Below are 25,082 nucleotides of genomic sequence, written 5' to 3' on the forward strand. Positions count from 1 at the left end.
CATTTCAATTTTCCTTCTCAAGTTGGTATTATCGTTAATTAAAGTCTCTTGGAGTTGTTTAGACATGCACATTTCCTTTTCAAATTTCTGTATAGATGTATTAGTTAGTCATTTCCTTTCTTAAATCATTCAGTTCTTTAATATGTTCTGTAATTTTCCCTTCCAAATATTGAAATTTAGGAGTAATAAACTTCGCAAAGCCAGCAATAAGGTCCCATAAGGAATCTTAAGATCACTTCAGCGGGTTTAACCAAAGAAATTGAAGCTTGTAATGTAGTAGAGTGCTCACCATTCTGTGGATGTTCTTCAGGGCTTGCTTCCTGGCCATCGCCCCCTTGTAAGGATGAATTATACCCAGGTATATCCATTGGGGCTCCTTGAATGTGAGCCCCATCCTCCAAGCCCTCCACTGAATCCAATCTTGTCTCTGGAGGAGAGAATACCACGTAGTCCGGGGTTTCCCCTCCCCTGGGAGAGCTGGTAACTTTAGGTTGGGGGGGGGCGGTGCCCTTACACCGGGGCTCAGCATAACATCATGCCCAGGAGGAACAACTACAGGTTCGCCTCCCTGTGTCCTGTTTCCAATGCAATGTGCAGATACTGTATTTTAATTTATTCATTTAAGTTTGATTCATTCACAATCTCAGTTTTCATATCATCGGTAACAACTGTCACACCTGTAAATTCCAGGAATCTTCAACAAGAGTTACAGACTTTATCAAATTTTATGTTCATGTGATAGGTGTTCAACTCATCAACAAAGGAGTCCAACTCATCCATCGTCCCTGTCCAAATCAGGAAGACATCGTCGATGTAATGGTACCAACAGTCGACATGTTGGTACCTCCTAGAAGAATATACCCATTTCTTTTCAAAGTCTACCATAAACAAGGCAATCGAGGGGGAAATGATGCCACCATAGCCACTCCTGAAATCTGAGCAAACATTTTATCTTGAAAAATGAAGTGGTTGTTTTTTAAAGCCAACTCCATAAGTGCTTTCAAAAACTCAGAAGGGACTTGCCAAGGTCTTGGGCGAGTTTTTAGGGCTTCTTTAACAACATCTAATGCTTCATTTTGTGGGATGGAGGTGTATAATGAGTGGATGTCCAAAGTAGCAAGTATAATTTGCTTTGAAATCTTTTGATGTGTTTTTAACAGTTTCAGAAAGTGAGTGGTGTTTTTGATTAGAGAAGGGATTGAGCTTGTTAAAGGGAGAATAAACATATCAACATACTTACAGACTCGTTCTAGGAGGGAATCTCATGCTGAGACATTGGGGCGACCTGGAGGGGATTCAAGGTTCTTGTGAATTTTCGGAAGCGTATAGAAAATTGGAAATTTAGCTACATGGTAATTCAAAAAGAAAACCTTATTTTTAGTTAAGTATCCTGACTTTTACGCTGCAACAATCAAGTTGTTAATTTGTAGCAAAAGTTGATCATGATGATTATTTATAAGCAGTCTATAGGTAGATGTTTCTGAAAGTTGATGTTGAATTTCCATTATATATTTTTGTGTATCTTGAATCACTATAGCGCCGCCTTTATTGGCTCTACGAACCACGATAGTCTCATCTTTTTCTAACTCCCGGAGCACATATTTTTCATTCAGGGTTAGTTTACTGTGAAGTCGAGGTTTCTTCTTTTCAAGATTTGCGACATCATGCAAGACTATTGTTTAAAGGTGAATAGACTTAGTAGATAAGGACAGGTTGTTCAGCCTCTCCAAGGTAGGGAAAACGAGAGGGCACTCTCTAAAATTGAAAGGGGATAGATTCCATACGAATCTTCTTCACCCAGAGAGTGGTAGAAAACTGGAATGCTCTTCTGGAGTCTGTCATAGGGGAACACACCCTCCAGGGATTCAAGGCAAAGTTGGACAAGTTTCTGCTGAACCGAAATGTACGCAGGTAGGGCTAGTCTCAGGGCCGCCGTGTGAGCGGACTGCTGGGCATGATGGACCACTAGTCTGACTCAGCAGCGGCAATTCTTATGTTCTTATGTTTTCTTAAATGCCAGATATATTCCCTTTCTTTTCATCTTTACCAAAAAACAAAAGTAGTTGAATCTTTCTAATGAATTTTTCCAGGTCAATTCGAAATTGGAAAGCATCTTGGCTTCTTATGGGCACAAAAGATAATCCCTTTTCCAACACTGCTAACCCTACAGAAGAAAATTGACAAGGTGTTAAATTGATTACAGCGAGTCCTGTCTGCTCCTAGACCTGGTTCGAAGTATTCCTCGACATCCTCTCTGTGATCATCCGTGTCCTCTTTTTCCATCCTCCTCGAGTTTGAGCTTCCACTGACGACCGTTCCCCCGATTTTTCATTATCACCACCATCTCCACTGGATGATTCTGATGTAAATCCAAAATCCACCTTTTTCTTATTAGATTGGTTAGTCATTTCTTTAGGTTTCATCCAAACATAGAAGTAACCACTATCATAATCTTTAACATCTCTCTGAAACTTTGAAACTTTTTATGTTTGGCAGAGTGTATTTCTCTACGGAATTTGTCTAGGTGATCATCAAACATTTTTACATTAGTCGTTATACACCATCTCGCATAGATCTTTCTTTCTCTATTCTAACTTAGGTTTTTTTGTTTCCAATTTACTTTGTAAAGACTGGATAAGCAGTAGTATTAGATCTAGCAAACACTGATTTAGAATACAATTCAATTTATTAACAAACTGTTTCTTCTGAGAATAATTTAAGGGCAATTCGAACCCTCAGTCCCCATGGAATGAATTCATTTTTATAGTATTCTGCTAATGCTGTGCTATGTAATTCTCACTTAATCATAGATTGAAAATCTTCTTGTAGGGATATCCTGTCAGGGTTATCTACTAGCCCTCCATCAATCTGTGAGAGAGTTGGGGCTTGTAAAATGGATGAACGTGGTCAGCTGAAAAGGGTAATCCGCTTTCCCACACCTATGCCATTGCTCTTAGAAAATATGTCAATATACAGGAATTAGAGCAAGACACCTGTACTAATTAGTAATCCATAGCCAAGATGTAGAAACAAAGGCTGATTTTTGAGTTACAAACTACAGAACCGTATGGCCTTAATACGACAGTGGAATGGAGGGCATTTTAAAAATAAATGGAATTCCTTCAAAGACTTTTTTGGATTTTTTCAAATACCTTTTGAATTTTTTTCAAATAATCTTTGGGGTGGGTGGGTTGGATTTTATTTATTTATTTTTTTAAAATCTATAAAATAGAAACTTTAAAAATTAAAAAACTTAAAATATAAATAAAAAATATCTTTATTCTTTTTGATATGAGCTATTTTTCTGGATGTCCGGCCACCTTTTTGGCCGCTGTTTAATTGAGCACGTCTCCCTTTAAATTTCTGCCTTTTGAATTTTCACACCTCTAATGATGTCACTGGTGGCTTTTATGACGTCCCGCCTCACCCACACTTAGTTGTTAACAGAGAGGTCTTTTCTTCTGACACAGCAACTAGAAGACGAAACAAGGATTCTTTTGTTGAATGATTAAAGTACACCCGGGACTTAAGTCTTTAATAAACAAATTACCAGATTTTGAGCGGCATCTCCTTCAGATCAATTTAAGTTATTTCAGCAGATAATCAAGAACTTGTTAGCTACTATAAAGTTCATGTCCAGAGCACCTTACAATGCCTTTGATGTATCCTCCAGATAATTTGCCATGGTTATTGCAATGTGCAGAATGGCTTGGCTTAGAGTTTCTGATCTCAAAACTTCTTTTTTTTTTTTTTAATTTCTTTATTGATATTTTGAACTTGACAATGTATACATTTGAAAAATCGAAGAAAAAAAACAACAACTATATGAAAATACACTATTAACATCAGAAATCTATATATATAAAATCGGAGGAATGTATGTGTGTATGTATGTGTGTGTGTGTGTATGTGCCGCGATCACACAAAAACGGCTTGACCGATTTGAACGAAACTTGGTATGCAGATCCCTCACTACCTAGGGTGATATGTTCAGGGGGTCTCACGGCCCACCTGCACACGTGGGCGGAGCTACAAACAGAACATCAGATTTCACCCATTCATGTCAATGGAAAAAATGGAAAAAGCTGCCATTCTCACAGTAATTCAAAAACGGCTTGACCGATTTGAACTAAACTTGGTATGCAGATCCCTCACTACCTGGGGTGATATGTTCTGGGGGTCTCGCGGCCCACCTGCACACGTGGGCGGAGCTACAAACCGAAAATCATATTTCACCCATTCATGTCTATGGAAAAAATGTAAAAAGCTGCCATTCTCACAGTAATTCCAACTACCTGGGGTGCTATGTTCTGGGGGTCTCGCGGCCCACCTGCACACGTGGGCGGAGCTACACACAGACCATCAGATTTCACCCATTCATGTCAATTGAAAAAATGTAAAAAGCTGCCATTCTCACAGTAATTCAAAAAACGGCTTGACCGATTTGAATGAAACTTGGTATGCGGATCCCTCACTACCTGGGGTGATATGTTCTGGGGGTCTCGCGGCCCACCTGCACACGTGGGCGGAGCTACAAACATAAAATCAGATTTCACCCATTCATGTCAATGAAAAAAATGTATAAAGCTGCCATTCTCACATTAATTCCAACTACCTGGGGTGATATGTTCTGGGGGTCTCGCGGCCCACTTGCACACGTGGGCGGAGCTACAAAGAGAACATCAGATTTCACCCATTCATGTCAATGGAATAAAAGTAAAATGCTGCCATTCTCACAGTAATTCTAAAACGGCTTGACCGATTTGAACGAAACTTGGTATGCAGATCCCTCACTACCTGGAGTGATATGTTCTGGGGGTCTCGCGGCCCACCTGCACACGTGGGCAGAGCTACAAACAGAAAATCAGATATCACCCATTCATGTCTATGTAAAAAGCTGCCATTCTCACAGTAATTCCAACTACCTGGGGTGCTATGTTCTGGGGGTCTCGCGGCCCACCTGCACACGTGGGCGGAGCTACACACAGACCATCAGATTTCACCCATTTATGTCAATTGAAAAAATGTAAAAAGCTGCCATTCTCACAGTAATTCAAAAACGGCTTGACCGATTTGAACGAAACTTGGTATGCGGATCCCTCACTATCTGGGGTGATATGTTCTGGGGGTCTCGCGGCCCACCTGCACACGTGGGCGGAGCTACAAACAGAAAATCAGATTTCACCCATTCATGTCAATGGAAAAAATGTAAAAAGCTGCCATTCTCACTGTCATTCAAAAACGGCTTGACCGATTTGAACGAAACTTTGTATGCAGGTCCCTCACTACCTGGGCTGATATGTTCTGGGGGTCTCGCGGCCCACCTGCACACGTGGGCGGAGCTACAAACAGAAAATCAGATATCACCCATTCATGTCAATGGAAAAAATGTAAACAGCTGCCATTCTCACAGTAATTCAAAAACGGCTTGACCGATTTGAACGAAACTTGGTATGCAGATCCCTCACTACCTGGGGTGATATGTTCTGGGGGTCTCGCGGCCCACCTGCACACGTGGGCGGAGCTACAAACAGAAAATCAGATTTCACCCATTCATGTCAATGGAAAAAATGTAAAAAGCTGCCATTCTCACAGTATTTCAAAAACGGCTTGACCGATTTGAACGAACCTTGGTATGCTGATCCCTCACTACCTGGGGTGATATGTTCTGGGGGTCTCGCGGCCCACCTGCACACGTGGGCGGAGCTACAAACAGAAAATCAGCTTTCACCCATTCATGTCAATGGAAAAAATGTAAAAAGCTGCCATTCTCACAGTATTTCAAAAACGGCTTGACCGATTTGAACGAACCTTGGTATGCTGATCCCTCACTACCTGGGGTGATATGTTCTGGGGGTCTCGCGGCCCACCTGCACACGTGGGCGGAGCTACAAACAGAAAATCAGCTTTCACCCATTCATGTCAATGGAAAAAATGTAAAAAGCTGCCATTCTCACTGTCATTCAAATACGGCTTGACCGATTTGAACGAAACTTTGTATGCAGGTCCCTCACTACCTGGGCTGATATGTTCTGGGGGTCTCGCGGCCCACCTGCACACGTGGGCGGAGCTACAAACAGAAAATCAGATATCACCCATTCATGTCAATGGAAAAAATGTAAACAGCTGCCATTCTCACAGTAATTCAAAAACGGCTTGACCGATTTGAACGAAACTTGATATGCAGATCCCTCACTACCTGGGGTGATATGTTCTGGGGGTCTCTCGGCCCACAACTCTATGTTGCTTGCTCAAGGGTGGGTTCACCCAACAATTTATATGTTCTTGCTCCTGGAGGTGAAACTAAAAATGTTGTTTATAATCACGTTTTGCGTTAGTTGTATTGTATTCATTTTGTCAAATATTTCACATTATTATTTGAATATTGTACTTTTTATTAAGCTGTAAAACAATAATTTCATTCACCACTATAAAGTATCTTTATTTGAATCCATTTACAGTGTTATTGCTACAATTAAATACCCGTGCAACGCCGGGTCATCTGCTAGTATTACAATAAAAATTTTAAATCCCTTCTTAACCTATAACAGTAATGATATTATATTATACTCATCAATATTATAGAATATTATGAAATTTATACCTCTAAATAAATAATACACCCCCCCACCCACCCTGGATGTGCAAAGGAATCTAACATAAAGAAAAAGGAATCACTTTAATTATAATGTGACAAAATTAGTTAATGGACCCCAAATCCCCTTAAAGGATTTAACAAACCCTAAACGCTCTGCCATAATCTTTTCATATTTATATGTTGCACATACAGTTGCCCACCATAAACTAAAATTAATCCTATCATGATTTTTCCAATTAGATGTGATCATTTGAACTCCTATTCCTGATAAGATCATGAAAAGGCGACTTATTTCTATCCAAAGTGGGTTTATCATGCAGAATCGTTCCAAAAATTATTGCTTCATATGTCAAAAGGAATAGAGGATTGAAGAATATTATTAATTTGCCCCCAAATCGACTTCCAAAAGCCAAATATCAATGGACAAAAAAATAAAAGATGATCCAAAGTCCCAATATCAATATGACAATGCCAACATCTATTAGATTTAGAACTATCTACTTTATTCAACCTAACTGGAGTCCAAAAAATTCTATGTAATAAAAACAACCATGTTTGTCTCATAGATGCTGACATTGTACATCTTAATCTCCAAGTCCAGATTCGTGGCCAACGAGAAACAGAAATATGCTGTTTTAACTCGATACTCCAAATATCTCTAAGACTATTTTTTGATTTTTTATTTAAAAATCCAGAAATCAATTTATACCACTGGGCAGCCTGATGTCCTATTAAATCTGTTTGGTAGCAAAGGATTTGCAAGCTAAAATAAGTTTTCAAATTTTTCCATTCAGGGAACCCCATCTGAATAGCCTGCTTCAATTGCAAGCACCTATATTGTTGAGTGTTTGAAATACCAAATGAATGCTGCAGTTGTGAAAACTCAAGCAGATTACCATTAGAAATAAGATCATCTAATGTCCTAATATTTGCCTGCATCCAATTCTTCCAAGCGATTCCAGCACCGCCTATTTGAATCTTGGAGTTTAACCATAAGGACTGTAAAGTAGATTTCATTATTGGTACCTCTGTTAATTTATCAATAAATTTAATAGTTTTCCAAGTATCCAATAAAATTATATTGTCCTTAGCATATTTATGAAATCTGATACTTAATACATGTGGAAGTCTCATAGGGGACACCAAATTCCGTTCCAAATATAACCAATCTGGTTGATGATCAATAAGCTCAGGGAGGATCCAATACATACCTTGACGCAATATATAGGCTTGATGGTACCTATAAAAGTTTGGAAAATTTACCCCACCCTCCACAATTGATTTTTGCAACGATACTAAAACAATTCTTGGTTTTTTCCCAAGCCAAACTAATTTTGTCAAAATATTATTTAATTTTTTGTAAAAGGACGCTTGAAAATAAACTGGTAACATACTCATTTGGTAACAAACTATAGGCAAAATCATTATCTTTACTGTTTGCACACTCCCCCACCAAGAAATATGCAAAGGATTCCATTTCTCACACAATTCTGTAACTTTTAGTAATAAGGATTTTTCATTTACCTTCATTGTTTCTTCCAATGTACTTTTTATCCAAATTCCTAAATATTTTATTCCATCTTTCTTCCAACTAAACTGAAACGAATCAAATAAGCCTTTTATATAATGTACATTTAGTGGAAGAATTTCTGATTTATTCCAATTTATTTTATAACCTGAAAATTTTCCAAATTTATCAATCAAATCCAATAAATGTGGAATGGTTGACTCCGGATTTCTCAAATGAATCAAAATATCATCTGCATAAGCAGAAATTTTATATTCCCGACCTGCATAAGGAATACCTTCTATCTCCTTTGATTGTTGAATAGCTAAAAGTAGAGGTTCCAAAACAATATCAAATAACAAAGGAGATAATGGACAACCCTGTCTAACTCCCCTTTCTAAAAAGAACCTTTCTGAAAAAGTATTATTTATATATAATCTAGCAGATGGGGAGCTATACAGGGATTGAATCATTTGTATAAATCGAGAACCAATACCAAACCAATCCATTGCTTGATACATAAAAGTCCATTCTACCCGATCAAATGCTTTCTCTGCATCTAAAGAAACAGAGAAAGCCGGATCTTTCATATCCTTGTTTCACATGATCTTTCTGGAAACCCTATTGCCCCTATTGGAGAAGGATGATTGGCTTTGCTCTTTAGACCTCAAAAGAAGCTTACACTCGCTTATCTATTCATATACTATATGCTCACAGGAAATATCTACACTTTCAAATTGACTCTTGTCCTAGCATTAGCATTGATAGTTTCCATGAAATGTCTTATGGTGGTAGCTGCAGTCTTTCACTCATGGGGATTTCACATCTTTATTCAAAATCTAGAACTCCTCTCAAAAGTCCAGTGCACAATCCAAACTATCTTCTGCCAAGCCAAAGCCTAAGCTCCGAACAAAATATAATGAAGTGGAGAAAAACCTCAGTCTTCATGGGTTAAAAAAACACTACATCCAAATCCAAAATCTTCATCTGTTTTGTACAATAATAAAGCTTATGCTGAAAATACAATTATTGCCACTTCAGGATACTTTGACTTTCATAGAGAGAATTGGCTCCACAATATAATAATTAAGATATAGTCCAACATAATTCACAGTTCATGTGTCACTAAAGGAAAGTAAAAATAAAAGAGAGATTTAGCTGCACTCTGCATTCACAAAAATTGCCAGACTGCTGTCTTCAGATTTGTACCACAGGAGTGTCACAATGTCTTTCAGACCTGATAGGGAAATTCCTGTTTCGCCACAGGCTACATCAGGTGTTCGTTCTCACTCTTGCAATCCACAATGTGTTCCACAGAACATGGCGTTGACAGTTACAGACGCCACCAGAAGGTCTGGTTAATAATGAGGCAAAACTCCTCCCATTGCAGGATATCCACCAATTAGCTACAATTTTGCTTCCTGCCTTAGAAAATTAGATGAGTGTTCAAACCCTTCGGATATAAGGAGTCCAGAAGGTAAATCCAATGTTGTTCTTTCTGTCTAAGAATCCCTCCAATCTCCTCTTCTAACAGATTATGGGCATTGTTCCAAAACCACACATTGGAGCACTGAAAATTTTATGATGATATTCCAAACAATGAGAGACCAAAGGTTCCTCTAAACACCATGTGTTCAAACACAACTGATGCTCCAACAGCATAGTTTTAGCATACAAGATGTTTGCCCCACATATACAAGCGGACAGGGGCATTGGACCACATAAATCACCCCCACCAACTTGCAGACAAAATGACTTCTGAAGTGTAGGATGCACAAATTCATGTGTCTGCATCATAATGGGGCACATAACACATTTTCTACATCTCATATGACCCATCATAGATCTTTGCTCTGCCCTAGGGATTTCTTCTCTTTAAAACATTTGGGCATAACAAGTCACACAAGTTATTATTCTGCCCATAGGCAAATAATATCCACATGTCAGCCAAATATGGATGTATCTTTAGCAGGGTCCCATGAGAGCTGATCACCTGCTGAATTTGTTTAGACAAACAGGTGTACTTTGATACAAAAGGGAGAACATCTTCCTGCTGGTTCTGTTCCCGGTACTTCAATAATTCCTCTGTGGGGGTTAAAAAAAGCCTGTTTGGCTGCCCTAGAAACTAAAGTTCTCGGGTAACCCAGTTGCTCAAATTTTCTCTTCAGTCCAACAACTTTGAGTACTACTACAAATTCAGTGATAGCGCAAAAACCGGGCATATGGAATACTAACTTTCATTGAAAATGGATGCATACTGCTGAAGTGAATTTCTGTCCTTAAAATATACTATACAGTTGTCAAAAATTGATCTTCATTCACTTTGACTAGCAGTGTGTCTCAAACTGTGTGCCACAGCACAGTGGTGTGCCCCCCAAAAGATTCTGGGTGTGACATGAGAGATTCCAGAATTTTACTTTATTTTTAAAAATGCCCTTCATAAGTATGCCCAAGAATAGATGACATGTACTTTACATATGCAAGAGTCTATCAGTGTTATGAGCGTTTGTGTGCGTAAGGATACAACTGCACAGATAGGCATCATTCTTTGACGTGATTGGTCCTTGAAACTAATGGTGGATGATGAAATGTGTGTTTGCTTGTCGACTATTGAGCCGTGTTTTAAGTTAATTTGCACACAAAACAAATGCATCTGTTGCATTGATTAGCAATTCTATTCTATCTACTTTAGTTTTACTGTTACAGTTACCCATACATAGGTTAAAGAACTTTAAATAGATAACTCTCAAATTTAATTTTTTTTTTTTGGTTTTGCAATTTTATAATTTCAGTTATAATGTGGCATGAAAAACATTTGCTCCATTTAGTGTGCCAGAGCTAAAAAAAAAAGTTTGAGACACTGGACTAGCACATCCAGATAGCAGATGTGTATTTCAGAATTGACATTCAAATCATTACATTACAACTAACAAAACAAAAACAAACCAAAAAGGAAAATAAGATGGATACCATTTTATTGGGCTAAATACATTTTTCAATTAGCTTTCAAAGACCAGTATATTGCTGTTATGGTATCCTGACCTGAGGAAGGAGGTTTTGGTCTCTGAAAGTTTGTCAATAGAAAGTTAATACCTTATTTACATGTTCTCTTTTTATTTATTAATGTTTATTAACACAGCTACCACACTATCCCTCCCTTTTATGGAGTCACATTAGGCTTTTTTTATCGCTGGCCACTGCGATATTAGCTTCGACACGCATAGGAATTCTGTGAGTATAGGAGTTAATACTGCCACAGCTGGCAATAAAAAAGCCTAATGTGGCTTTGTAAAAGGAATCCTATTTTATATTAAATAGAACATAAAATTCTTGTTTCTATCTTTGCTTTTTTTCCAATTGTGTTGGTCCCAGTCTCTGGTTTCTGCTTTCCTCGTTTTAACTCTCTTTCCAGGATTCCTGTCTGTTGTTTCTCTCTTCCTTTTCCTTCTCCTTTCAGCTTTCTTTTTTTTCTGTTTCTGTCTAGATTAAGTTCTTTTTTTACCACCCATACCTTCTTTTCACTGTGTCTACCTATAGTTGACACCTCTTTTCCTGTCTCTGTTTCAAATCCATTCTTGGTTCGGCCCCCATGTACTTGGTTCCCCATTTTAACTTAGATTGTTCAACTAGACCAACACACATAGTACATCTGTTTAACCATCCAACAATAAAGGCCTGCCGTTACAAAAGATACCTGAACAGAATACTTACTTTCCAAGTAGGTCAACTGAACGATTGGCTGGGTAACATTATCATGCACTCCTCATCCTACCTAAGTTTCAGAAAATTAGTAAAAACAAATTTGTTTACTGATTTGTAACCTAAGACCTCTTAAGCATTATCTCTTCAATACTCTAACCGAATTGTTTCCCAAGATCTTTTATGCCTTACCTCTGTATCCTGCTCACCTGTATTTTGATGACTTTACATTGTACCTATATTCGCTGATTATCCAGCTCTTCTTTGTTGTAAACTGCCTCGAACTACTACGGCTTTGGCGGTATATAAGAATAAAATTATTATTATTATTATGCCTGCTCTCCTATTTCACTTCCTCTTATTCCCCCAGTATCTCACTAACTCTATTCTCTTCCCCATCTGCCCTTTTACTTTATCCCCTCCTTTCATCCAGCATATGCTCTCTTTCTATACCCCCTTCCATCCAGCGTCTGCCCCCTTTCCTGCTCACTTCATCCAGCGTCTGCTCCTTTCTCTCCTCTCTGCTTCCATCCAGCTTCCTCTCTTTCTTCTCCCATCTTCCACCAGTGTCTGTCCCCTAGTATCCCCACTACTGCTTCTGCTGCTTTCCCGAAGCAGGGAGCAAACTGACACAGACTGGCTGCGGGACCTTCTCATACATATCCACGGTTGCTGGATCTGCCCCGGTAGAAGTGACATCAGAGAGGGCGGGCTGTCAGCCATGGGTATATATGGGAAGGTCCCACAGCCGGTCTGTTTCAGTTTGCCATTGCTGCTTTGGGAAAGCAATGGCAGAAGATAAGAGAGTATGGGAGAGTGGTAAGGGAGTGAGAAGGTGCTGGTTCCGACCCCACCGGCTGCATGGCCTCCTGCTAAAAGGTGCGCGGCCATGCAGCTTAGAGAGAACATTGCTTCCATTGCCTCAGGTGCAAACTTAAGATTATAAGCTTTCAGGGACAGAAGAATATCTACTGTAATTTAATGTAACGTGTCTTTAGCTATTATGCAAAAAAGGCTGAGTTAAATGCAGAATCCACACCTTTCTCTTCTTACCCCTCTCACTTCTTTAGACCCTAGATCTAAACAAGCACATCTGACACAGTATAAATACTTTTTAGATTTTATGAAGCAGATTCGTATTTCTGTTGCAAATAAGAAATACATGCATACTATCCAAACCTTGCCCAGAACATGCTCCTTTGAACATGGTATACTGTAGATGTACGTATGTAAGTACGGTAATGGCTTTTTAAAATTTATTGCTTGAATGCATTGAGCATGTCATTTACCCATGCAAATGCCCCTCAAGCCTTCTAAAGTAGCCTCTTTTCTTTACATTCTTATGTTAACAAAAAATGCAAATTTTATTCCATAGCTATCCTCTGAGTTTTTTGGCAAGTGCTGGCATTTTAGCAAGAAGTTTTTAGTTTGAATGTTTCAGCATGTTTTGACTAAAATAGATTTTTTGTTGTTGTTTTAGGAATTAAAACTCTCATCACATGAGCACGCCTTATCATTTGTATCCTTGATAGATGGCTATTTCAGACTCACGGCAGATGCCCATCATTACCTGTGCACTGATGTAGCTCCTCCTTTGATAGTACACAACATAAAGAATAACTGTCATGGACCAATATCGTGAGTGTTTCTTTGTTTTAGATATTAGAGATTTATGTTGTCCCAACTGGCATTCAGTGACCCTTAGACAAAAATGCCACAATCTCTAATGTGGCCTGTTTTTCTTGTTCCAGCAGGGCAACAAATATTTCAGTATACAATTAGGATGTGAATTATTTGGATCCTTAGATGTCATGCACTTATTTTGGGAGAGTATACCCAAGTTTCTTCTTAGCTTTTACCAGATCAGTGGATCAGTGAGTGGTCTTTGCCAGGATGTGAACAAAAAAATATCTTTAGAAGATTGGATGAAAGTGAGATCTCTTGCTAATATGCTTATTGGGATATTTAGGGGCTCATTTTCAAAGCACTTAGACCAAGGCTCAGAACTGATCTGTCCTCTGTAGTTTAGGAGAATACCACAGGGAACAGTGACAAAAAATAACTTCCCAATGATCATTGCTACTAGCATACAAATCATATGCATGCTATTAGTGATGAGCATCGGGAAATTATTTGTTGGTAAGGAGAAAGAACATGCCTGGCTCATGCGCCCAAGAGCTGAGCATTATATAGAATTAATGTAGATAAACTGCTTCAGGACACCAAACTGCAATTAACTTTCTTTAATGGGTAGAATTTTTTTTTTTTTTAATGTTTTTTTTTCCACTGCTGGCTATTTCTAGTGTGACAAGACACTTTATTCCTGAACCTGTGGGTAGTCAACCCCTTCTCACGAGAACTCTTGCAGTGAACTTCATTAGCATTCTTTTGCTCTGCCTTTCAGATTGGCTGTCCTCCAATTCCTCGGTTGTCTTTCTACAGGTGAGACTGGTAAGAGCTTTTCTTTTCTGCTCGTGTTTCATTTCATTTACATTCAATCTTTTGTTAACCATTTGCGAGGCTTTTCGGTGATGCAGAGGATCCCTCTTTTGAGACGGCTCGGTGTGGGAATGTGCAGACTCTGAGGTCGAGGGTCTGTTTCCAAGGGGCAGACTGCTTTACAGTGCACCCACTTGAACTGCCTGTGCTACACTTTGAGGGCTCAGGGACTGTTCCCTTGGGAGAAAGGCTCGCCCCAGGTTCGTCCACAGTGGGCTTGAGTGCAGGCTGAGTGGCTCTGTGGTGTTTCTTTCCGGTTTTGGGACCAACTGCTTTCCTCCCTTCCCCCATTTGCATGTACAGAATCTGGTGTGGGTTGAGGTCTCCGGGCCAGTTCCGTTGGGCCCGAGAGGCAGTTAGAAGGCACAAGCAGTCCAGATTCCAGGCTTGTTGGGGCAAAGGTTCTCCCAGTAAGCTGTTTGCAGCTTCTACACTTGCAACTCCCAGTACCTAGCAGGGTGCAGTAACATGCCTGGAAACCAAATCGAGAGAGTCTTTAAAATTAATTTTTTTTCTTTAAGATTCTGGAGTTACTCCTCAATGTAGCTCCTCTGGCTCTAAAATTGCTGCCACTGTGGCATTCTTGGATTTCCAAGTTTGAAAGTAAAAGCCTCTATGTGCCTCAAAACATCTTGATTTTGCTTAAAAACAGTGCAATGGACTCCTCAGGCCAAGATATTTTGGTTTCATGCCAAGTTTGTGGTGGATGGCTGGCTGGCTGAGGATCGTTCATGTTCTAAGTGCCACATGAGGGGGGCAGGAGCCACTAGCTTAGCCTCCTGTGGTCCCTCGGGGGGTACTAGTGCCCAATTGGTCTGAGGGCTGGGGAAAAAGTCTGGATTTGAACTAGGAGGCACCAAAAGCCTGTCCCCAGCGAAGCGCAGCCATGATGCAGCTGCAAACCCCCAGGAAGGAGCTTGTGAGCATCTGCAGGAGCCGTCTGGATGTCTTGGTCAGGGGTTTCTCCCTGAATTCATCAGTATGATGTTTGAAGCTTACATGATTAACAAGGGCCCCATGAAACCCTCAGGGATCGTGGCTTTGCTAGCGCCAGAGGTTTCTCCCCCTCTCCCCCTCCCAAGAGCACAATCCCTCAGCAACAGTGCCATGCACAAGATGAATGAAATAGATTCTATATCAATGCCTTTACTCTCCCAGTCAGGGTTCTCTGTAGCAAATGATGCACCTTCGTCTCTGGATCTGGATCTGGTGGAGGCCCATGATCTCGGGGAGGACCCGACTGTGCAGGTTGATTAAGCCCTTAGCACTTTTGGAGGGACCACAGAATCCCTCCAGGAATTAAAGAGAGAGACTCCATAGACCTCTGCTACACAATGCTCCCACAAACTTCCTGTTTTCCCTCTCATCAAGACATAGCAAAAGGTGACGCTCAGACGCATGCGGCATTTAACTGAAGACTTTAGACTGAAGCTTAACTCAGAAAAAAAAAATTTCTTTATAGCTTCTTCTCGCCCACTTGATACTAAAACATCACTGTGCAATAACAAACTTAGTTACCCTATTCAATCTACTATGAAGGTTTTGGGTGTAATATAGAGAGCTGCACGGGAACGGGGATGACGGGAATCCCGCGGGACCTGCGGGGATCCCGCGGGTTCCCCCTTTGGGTCACGGGGATCCCATGGGGACGCCCCCTAGGGTCGCGGGGATCCCGTGGGGACGCCCCCTAGGGTCGTGGGGATCCCGTGGGGACGCCTTCGAGGGTCGCGGGGATCCTGCGGGGTTGGATCGCAGTGCACTCGAGCCGCGAGGGTAGTCTCCTTCTCCTTACCTGCCCTGTCGCAGCATACAGCCGAACGGAAATCTTCCCGATGTCAGCGCTGACGTCGGAGGGAGGGCTTAAGCAAAGCCCTCCCTTCCTCCGACGTCAGCGCTGACATCAGGAAAACTTCCGGTCGGCTGTGTGTGGCAGGGCAGGTAGGAAGAAGGCAATGGCGTACGAAATTGGGGGGAGGGGGCAGTCCGCCCCTGAGAATGTGCACAGCCGGTCAGGTCCCCCGATCGACCGACAACAGGCCCGGCCGACAAATCTCCCTGCCCTGTAGCCGCAAATCTAAATTACCTCTTACAGCAGCTTCACTACTCCAGCTGCTGTAAGAAGGTAATTTAGATTCGCGGCTACAGGACAGGGAGATTTGTCCGACCGGGCCTGTTCTGTTGTCGGTCGGGTGCAAAAGCGCCACAAAGGTGGAGGCAGGGAGGGAGGAAAGGTGGAGTGGAGAAGAAAAGACGCTTAAGGGGGGAGAAGGCCGCTGAAAGCACTGGGGAAGACAAAGGGGTGGAGAATGCCACTGAAAGGACACGGGGAAGACAGAGGGGGGGAGAAGGACGCTGAAAGGACATGGGGAAGAGGGAATGGGAAGAAGACGCTGGCAGGGAAGAAGACAGAGGTGCCAGACTATGGGGGGAGCGGAGGGAAAAAGATGGGTGCCAGACCAATTTGGGAGGGGGAGAAAGGGAGAGGCACAGTAACAGAGCAAATGGAAGACACAGAGAGAAGAGAGGCAGTGGATGGAAGGAATTGAATGAGAACATGAAGAAAGCAGAAACCGGGCAATAAAGGTAGGAAAAAAATTCTTTTTTTTTTTTTTTTTTTTTGCTTAAGGATAAAGTAGTATATTAGTTGTGTTGATAAAAATTTATAAACATTAGAGGCTCTGGTAGAAACCCGTTTACAAAGTATGTATTCTTCCCAATTAATATTTCCAAATTAATAAAGTCTTTTTGCTTATTTTTAAATGGGTTTCTACCAGAGCCTTTAATTCAGTAGCATAATTAAATGAAATAACTATTTCTGTAGTTTATAGGGACGGGCGGGGACGTAGGGGATTCCTCGCGGGGACGGAGGGGATTCCTCGCGGGGACGGAGGGATTCCTCGCGGGGACGGGTGGGAGTCCTCACGGGGACGGGTGGGGATGGGTGGGACTTTGGCGGGGACGGGTGGGATTTCTGTCCCCGCGCAACTCTCTAGTGTAATACTGGACCAGGGCCTAACCATGAAAGACCAGGTGGACTCTTTGGTTAGAAAGAGTTTCTTTACTCTCTGGAAGCTTCGGTCCATTAGAGCATATTTTGATGCTTCATCGTTCAGAATTCTGGTACAATCCCTTATACTGAGCCAACTCGATTTCAGATGGGGTCTCACCATGGACTTGTACAACGGCATTATAACTTCAGGCTTTCGGCTGACAAAACTTCTTTGGATGCAACCCAGCATTTGTCTAGCCTTGGATGAAGCTTTCTCCACTTGATTGGCAGCCTTCATATCTTCACTAATGATTACTCTCAGGTCCTGTTTTGCAACAGTTCTTTTTAAGGTCTCACCATTTAGGGTGTAAGTTCTGCATGGGTTTCCACTACCAAGGTGCATAACTTTGCACTTTTTGGCATTAAAACTCAGTTGATAAATATTAGAACATTTTTCCAGTAAAAATAGGTCCTGCGTCATAGTGTTGGGCACGGTTATTCTGCTCACTACGTTGCACAGTTTAGCATCATCGGCAAATAATGCAATTTTACCTCGAAGACCCTGAGGCAGGTCCCATACAAAGATATTAAATAGGATTGGACCTAAGACCGAGCCCTGCGGCACTCCACTGATCACTTCTGACATTTTGGAGGGAGTACCATTTACCACCACCCTTTGAAGTCTGCCACTGAGCCAGTCAATGTTTCTCCTAATCCCATGCAGTCAATGTTTCTCTTAATCCCAACAAACTCATCTTGTTCAATAACCTATGGTGTGGGACACTATCAAAAGCCTTACTGAAGTCCAAATGCACGACATCCAGGGACTCTCCCTTATCTAGCTTTTTCGTTACCCAGTCAAAGAATCTGATTAGATTGGATTGGTAGGACCTTCCCTTTGTGGGGATCCTTCAGCCTCCTGTCGTTTAGAATCGTATCTAATTTGTGTTTAATCAACGTTTCCATAAGTTTACACACTATTGATGTGAGACTTACCGGTCTGTAATTTGCAGTCTCTGACCTGCAACCCTTTTTGTGGAGCGGAATGACGTCAGCTGTTTTCCAGTCCAATGGGACTTTTCCCGTGCTTAGGGAAAGATTGAAGAGCCCACTCCTCAGTACATAATCCTTTCAGCTGTGAGATGTTTGAGGGGTTTCTTGCATGTATAGCCTGTTTCAAATCACCTCACAGCATCTCAATGGGATTAAGATCAGGGCTTTGACTCGGCCACTCCAGGATTCTCCATTTCTTAGCTTTCTGCCAGTCCTTGGTGGATTTACTGGTATGTTTTAGGTCATTGTCATGTTGCAGGGTCCAGTTCTGCTTTAATTTTCTTATAGATGGCCTCACATGTTCCTCAAGCACCCTCTGATATATGGTGGAATTCATGGTGGATTCTGTGATGGTGAGCTGGCCAGGTCTGCTGCAGCAAAGCATCCCCAAACCATGACATTTCCACCTCCATGCTTCACAGTTCATATGAGGTTCTTTTCCTGGAATGCTGTATTTCGTGTACGGCAAACATGTCCTCTTTTCTGATATCCAAATAATTCAATTTTAGATTCATCTGTCCATAGAAATCTATTCCAGAAGTCCTGATGTTTGGCTATGTTCTCTCTGGCAAACTTCAGTCTGGCCTTGATTTATTTCTTAGAGAGCAAAGGTTTCTTTCTTGCACACCTCCCATGTAAGTTAAATTTGTGCAGTCTCTTTCTGATTGTAGAGGCATGCACTTTCACATCAAAAGTAGGAAGAGCCTGTTGTAGGTTCCATGATGACATTTTAGGATTTTTGGAGACTTCTTTTAGCATCTTGAAGTCTGCTCTGGGGGTCAACTTGTTTGGACAGCCAGACCTGGGCATGTTGGCAGTTGTTTGGAAAGTCCTCCACTTGTACACTATTTTCCGGACCATGGAATGGCTAATGTCAAATTCTTTTGAGATTTTAAAAAATCCCTTACCAGACTTATAAGCTGCTACAATCTTCTTTTTGAAGGCCTCAGACAGCTCTTTTGATCTCACCTTGGTGTTCACTCTCACCGCAGCAGTCATGTGCACACCAAACTAAATGTCTGAGGTTTAATTAGGGCAACCCTATTTCAAAATGCTGAGTAACGATGTTCTAATAATGTGCACCTAATGTGATATACCTGTGTGTGATTTGAGCCACTTTAAGTGATCTGATATGTAGGGGTGTCCTAATTTATTTCTCGAATATACATTTTTGTGGATATCTTTTTTCATGGGGAAATCTTTGTTGTTTACCTGCAATTACATCACTTTCTTTTCCAGAGATAAATAAAAAAAAGATTTGAGATTGATATGTGAATATTTCTTAAGAAAGAACTGAATATTTCATGAGTTGTCCTAATTTTTTTTACATGACTGTACATCTTTAAAGACATACTCTACTAGAAGCATAGCTTCCTCATGGGCGGAATCTTTGACGGTGTCCCCAGAAGAAATCTGTAAAGCTGCCACTTGGTCGTCTCTCCATTTGTTCACGAAGTTTTACAGGATGGACACGGCAGCCAGATAGGATTCCGCATTCGGATCTTCAGTTCTATCATCAGGCTCATCTGGACTCGGGGAACTGCTTTGATACATCCCACAGGTTCAGGAATGGAGTGTCCATTGGACTAGAAGGAAAGATTAGGTTCTTACTTCAATAATCTCTCTAGTAAACAAACATGCCATTCCTGAAGGCTGCCCCTCAGAGGTGTTGGGGAATTTCAGACATCTTGTTTCTTTCCTTTGTCCAGCTTTGACAAGAATAGAAGAAACGACTGCTGGGTTGAAGAAGCCAGGGGGGGTATCAATAAAATTTTCCATACTCTTAATGCAGGTTGTGCTCAAGTTAATGACTTGTTTATTCTTCACCTTGTTATGTATTGCAAAATGATTAAGTTTGCTTATCTGTTATATGTTTAATGTTATGAGCAGAACAGATGTGCTTCTCGGGGAGTGTCCCTGTAGCCCTCCCTATTCTATTTCTTCTCCAGGGCTGATCATCTGCTTTGATATGAACTGAGGAATTGAAGGACAGCCCAGATGGATGGGAGGCAGAGAAAAAGAATGCTAATGAAGCTCCCTACGAGAGTTCTCACAAGAAAGGGTTGTCTACCCACATGTTCAGGAATGGAGTGTCTGTCTACTAGAAAGATGATTATCAAGGTAAGAACCTAATCTTTCCATGTGATGCAAACACTACCATTGAATGTTTTGAGTAAAGATCTTTAGGCCTTGAATAAGTTTTTGAGTTGCTTCTTTGGAAGAGGAAAAAAGGCAAAATTAAAATTGACTTACTTACAAGGCAGTTGGGCAGAAGGAAGTTTAGGAGTTCCCTAATATGCAACTGTATAACCAAGCATGTTTACCAAGACATCTCAAAGATTGGATTTTACACACATCCAACTTTACAGATGTACAATTTAAGCAGGAATACTTTCACCCTTGGCATTTTAACTCCTTGTTACATGCACTGCGATCTCAATTAGTACTGACCTATCAGAAGAACCTATTGTTGGCCCCCCTTCGAGGAGCTTGGCAATTCTTGTTGCGCTGTTAGCAGCAGGATCCCTCTGTGAGCTCCTTACTCCCAATTGTAGATAATCTAAATTTTCCACCTGGTCAAAATATAATATTTTGGCACACTACCCATGTGTATGTCCGCTATCAAATAATGTGTGCAGTTACAGAATGGTGCTCATAGGCACTTCTGGCATATATACGTGCAAGTGCACACACACATGCTTGTATGTTAGTATTATAAACATGTGCATGTATAACGGTAAACATTGGTGCCTTTTTTATAGAGTTAACCTTGTAGGTGCTTTGTAACAGCATTTGATGTTCTCACATCTATACTTTCATGCATTGCAGCAATGAGTATGCTGTCAATAAGTTAAAGCAAGAAGGAAATGAAGAAGGGACATATGTGTTGCGATGGAGCTGTACGGACTTCAGTCATATTCTCATGACAGTAACATGTGAAGAACCATCAGAGGTATATAGGGAAGTAAGTGTTTACTTTAAGGTTGTACAGTGCAATTTTGCCTATCTGCAGTTGCATCAATATTCCCCATTTGTGCCGGTATGCTAAATTGGTTAGCACACCTTATTAAAAGGACCCCTAAATTTATCCAGCAACTATCAATCCCCATGGGTGCCGGTTAACTGAGAGTCTATTATAGTTTGAAAAATATAGACTCTAGATATGATCTTATTTCACATTAATATATGGTGTTTGCCAAAAATTGAAGATCAAATTCAGATGTAAAGGCAAGTTAAATAGGCAATAAAAGAGTAAATGGGAGAAATTTATGCTGTTAACAGTGGAATAAGCTGATAGTTTGATTTTATCATTAAACAATTAGTTCAGTCCTTTGCACCATAGATGTAGGGCAAGGATTTAGCTTTTAAGTTCAGATAAGTGAGCTTGTTTCACTTGTTAAAAGCTATAACTTAAAACCAGTTTCCACCATTATTCTCAATCTGTTAATTATTAATCATACTAGTCAGGGGTAGAAAAAGCCTCAGAATTGATTCAAAGGAACTTTAAATTGGTGCAAGCACCATACTTATGAATTTTCCCACTCTTCCAGTCATTGGCATAAAAACCTCCCCTTCTTTTTATCTAATTTATACTTCTAGTACAATGTGTCTAGTGGTCCTGAAATAATAGGGTGCTGTATCTCGACTCGCAAGTTGCTTTCAGCAAGCTGTCAATCATATTTTGAACTCCACCTCCTTCACAGGGAACTGCTTCTGCCTCCTTTTTGAGTTTATTTTCTGCAAGTAAGTTGCTCAGAAGTATTTCTGCTCTGCTCTCCGGTTTTATTATTTTCGGATATTTTTTCCTCAGTGTTCATTTGGAGACTCTGTGCCCAGAGTTCCCACTTGTTGTGGTCTTTGCCTGGGAGAAGACACAGCAGCAGAGATCTGCTGCGAGCAGGATTAACCCTTGGGGACACCTACCTAGCCAGCCAGTTTTGATATTTTTTTTTAGCTCAGGAGCCACCCCTGCAAACTGCTTGCATTTCTGATTTACTCAGGAGCTTGAATGCAGGCTGTTTGGCTACTTCCCGATTCTGCTAGGATTAACTGTGGGCTGGCTTTGAGGCCTTACCCCCCTTCACGGTGCGGTCTTTCAAGGGTTGAGTCCAACTGGCAGCCAGAAGACCAGGTTTGTCAAGTAAATCTGTGAAGCAGATTTCTTCTCCATTGTTTCCAGCTAAAATCCTATGCTGAAGCAGGCAGGTACCACATTGTACAGTGAGTAAGGCTATTGCAGCCCATGATGAAAAATCGGGAGGGGGGGCTGTGGAGTTGAATTTAAAGGTTTCTGACCACAGAGCCTAGGTCCCTCACCTCTAAAACACCTCTCCCTGTGTTTGTTTCTTTGTTTTTCCTTCATGGTCCATGGGCTGTTTTTGGTGCAATTTTTCTGGTGGCGGCCATCTTGGATTTTAAACTATCTTTTTTTTTTTTTTTAGCTTCCATCTGCCTCAAAAACCCCTCGATTTTGCTTAAAATCAACAGGGATAGACTCCTCAGGCCTTTTTACTCCTATATCATGGAATCCAAAAAACAAGGCAAACACCCCACAATAAATATACTAAGGAAGAAAAGTGGGGGAAAGGACTGTATACATCAACCTGAGATAAAAAGCGAGTTTATTAAGTACTATCATCTGTTGAGACATAGAACATATATAATAATCAGTCTTTCCTTGATATCCTTCCAGACCCAACACGGTCTGTGTTTCAGCTTCGGAAATGAAGCCTGCGTCAGGAGTGTAGAGGAAGATCTAAAACAGGGGTGTCTAACCTTTTTGCTTCCCTGGGCCGCATTGGCCCAAAAAAATGTTTCTAGGGCCGCACAAATGCACAAACACTGCAGCAAGACAGAGGAGGGAGCCGGCAAGATGGTAAACAACCAGGGGCAGCAGAAGAAAACACTGCATTGCCTCGACCAGGGCCTCAGAAAATACTTCACGGGGCCGCAGGTTGGAAACCCCTGATCTAAAAGATACAAAGAAAATTGTGTGTGTGTGTGTGTGTATATATATATATATATATATATATATATATATATATTTTTCATAAATGTTTCATAAAAGTGTAAGAGTGTGAGTGTGTGTATATATATATATATATATATATATATATACACACACTCACACTCTTACACTCACTAACACACTAAAATTTAGGGCTGAAAAACATTTATGAAAAATCTCCCAACAGAGACAAATAAAATGCATACACAATTTAAAAACTAATAAGCAGCAAAACAAGAAAATGCTATTGAATCATAAATATCAACATAACTTCTAATCACCTTAAAGTACAATAATAAAATCTTGTAAACAAAAGGCATAAAGGAGCCACATGATAGAAAATTGCAGTTAAATATAATTAAACCAAATTTGTGGGAATATGATATAATCTACAAGCACATACATAATAAAATGATAATGGAATGATTCTAACTCAACCATACATGTAATGAATGTAAAACTGACACCTGTGAATAAGGAATGTTGAAAGAAACACTGTTATACATAACATACCCAAAAGATGGTGCTGAAACACCTATCATCAGAAGGAAAAATCCTAGAAGGGGAAAAAACTCACCAACTATATCATTTACTGATGCCTTCCTACTTGTATTATGAAAAAAACCTGAGTATATCGTGCCATGCAGAATCAAAAAACAAAAACTCCCAATTGATATGAAATTTAAAAAAGAAACGGTCTGAAAGGAGCAATGAGGAATAATCTACGTCAGCAAATGCAAACATGCATAGGGCTCCAACGGCTCATCTTTGAAACTCAGCACAGTGAGGGGAAGGAAGGCCAAATTGTCCCCCTCACTGCACCGATTTTCCACCTTCTGACAAGCTCCCTTCAGCGGGAAGCCACGTCTCCTTCTTCCCCGGAGCCTGCCCTGCTTCATTTCAGCCCTGTAAAGGGCTCGAAGTCCCAGCAGTTCAACTTCTCGCTTCAGCACAATTAGACTCCATCTCTCTGCTTGATCCTCTTTGGTGGGAAGCCCCACCCCTTCTCCCCAGAGCTCATAGTACATTCCTCTTCAGCCCTTAGGGGCTCCTGTTGCAGCATGCAGTCACCTTCTTCAACACATTGAGGGGAAGGAAGCCAGTCATCCCCCTCACTGCACCTAGATTCCATCTCTCTGACATCCATCTCCCAGCTCCTTCTCTCCGCTTCTTCCCTAGAGCTCACAATGTTATCCCCTTCAGCCCTATAAAGGGCAGTCAAGCAAGTGAATCTCTCCCAAAGGCCATCTGTGTGGCCCTAATGTTTTCCACACAGATGGCCCAAAAACTATGCTCAGACTTGACTGTGTCACTCACAATCAAGCTAATACACCGTGCCCCCTTCTAGCCATCACACTTATTCTCCCCGTGATACCCACCATCACTGGCCAGGGCCGATATGGAGACCTAAGAAGCTGCTTCCGCGCAAAGCCCAAAACAATCAATACCCACAAACTCATAAAGATCAAAACTGACACATACACCCCTATTGCACACAATGTCGCAGCAGCCCTAGTGAATGCCAGATCCATAAACAACAAAGACCTCGTTCTCACAGATGCCATCACAGAGTACAACTGGGACCTTCTACTTGTGATGGCTCAAAGACAACGATGGCTCAAAGACCATGGCTCAAAGACAACGATGGAGCCACCTTACTAAAATCCTTTAAACCCATGTCAGCAAGTAGCTAGCCTCATACATAGAGCAACACTCCTGCCTTCATACA

General features: G+C 41.0%; 1 protein-coding gene across 5 annotated transcripts in view; it reads left to right on the plus strand.

Annotated features, from left to right (window-relative positions):
- The window catches only part of JAK1 (Janus kinase 1), a 241,161-nt gene that overhangs the window by 85,814 nt on the left and 130,265 nt on the right, over window positions 1–25,082 (plus strand). For 3 of the 5 annotated variants that reach the window (XM_033915498.1, XM_033915501.1, XM_033915499.1), the window contains 2 exons: window positions 13,285–13,442; window positions 21,175–21,310. In XM_033915498.1, the coding sequence (XP_033771389.1) occupies window positions 13,285–13,442; window positions 21,175–21,310 (294 nt within the window). The remainder of the gene's footprint in view (window positions 1–13,284; window positions 13,443–21,174; window positions 21,311–25,082) is intronic. The other 2 variants (XM_033915500.1, XM_033915502.1) reach the window with 1 other exon arrangement.

This window comes from Geotrypetes seraphini, chromosome 12, assembly GCF_902459505.1.
Source record: "Geotrypetes seraphini chromosome 12, aGeoSer1.1, whole genome shotgun sequence".
Lineage (NCBI taxonomy): Eukaryota > Metazoa > Chordata > Amphibia > Gymnophiona > Dermophiidae > Geotrypetes > Geotrypetes seraphini.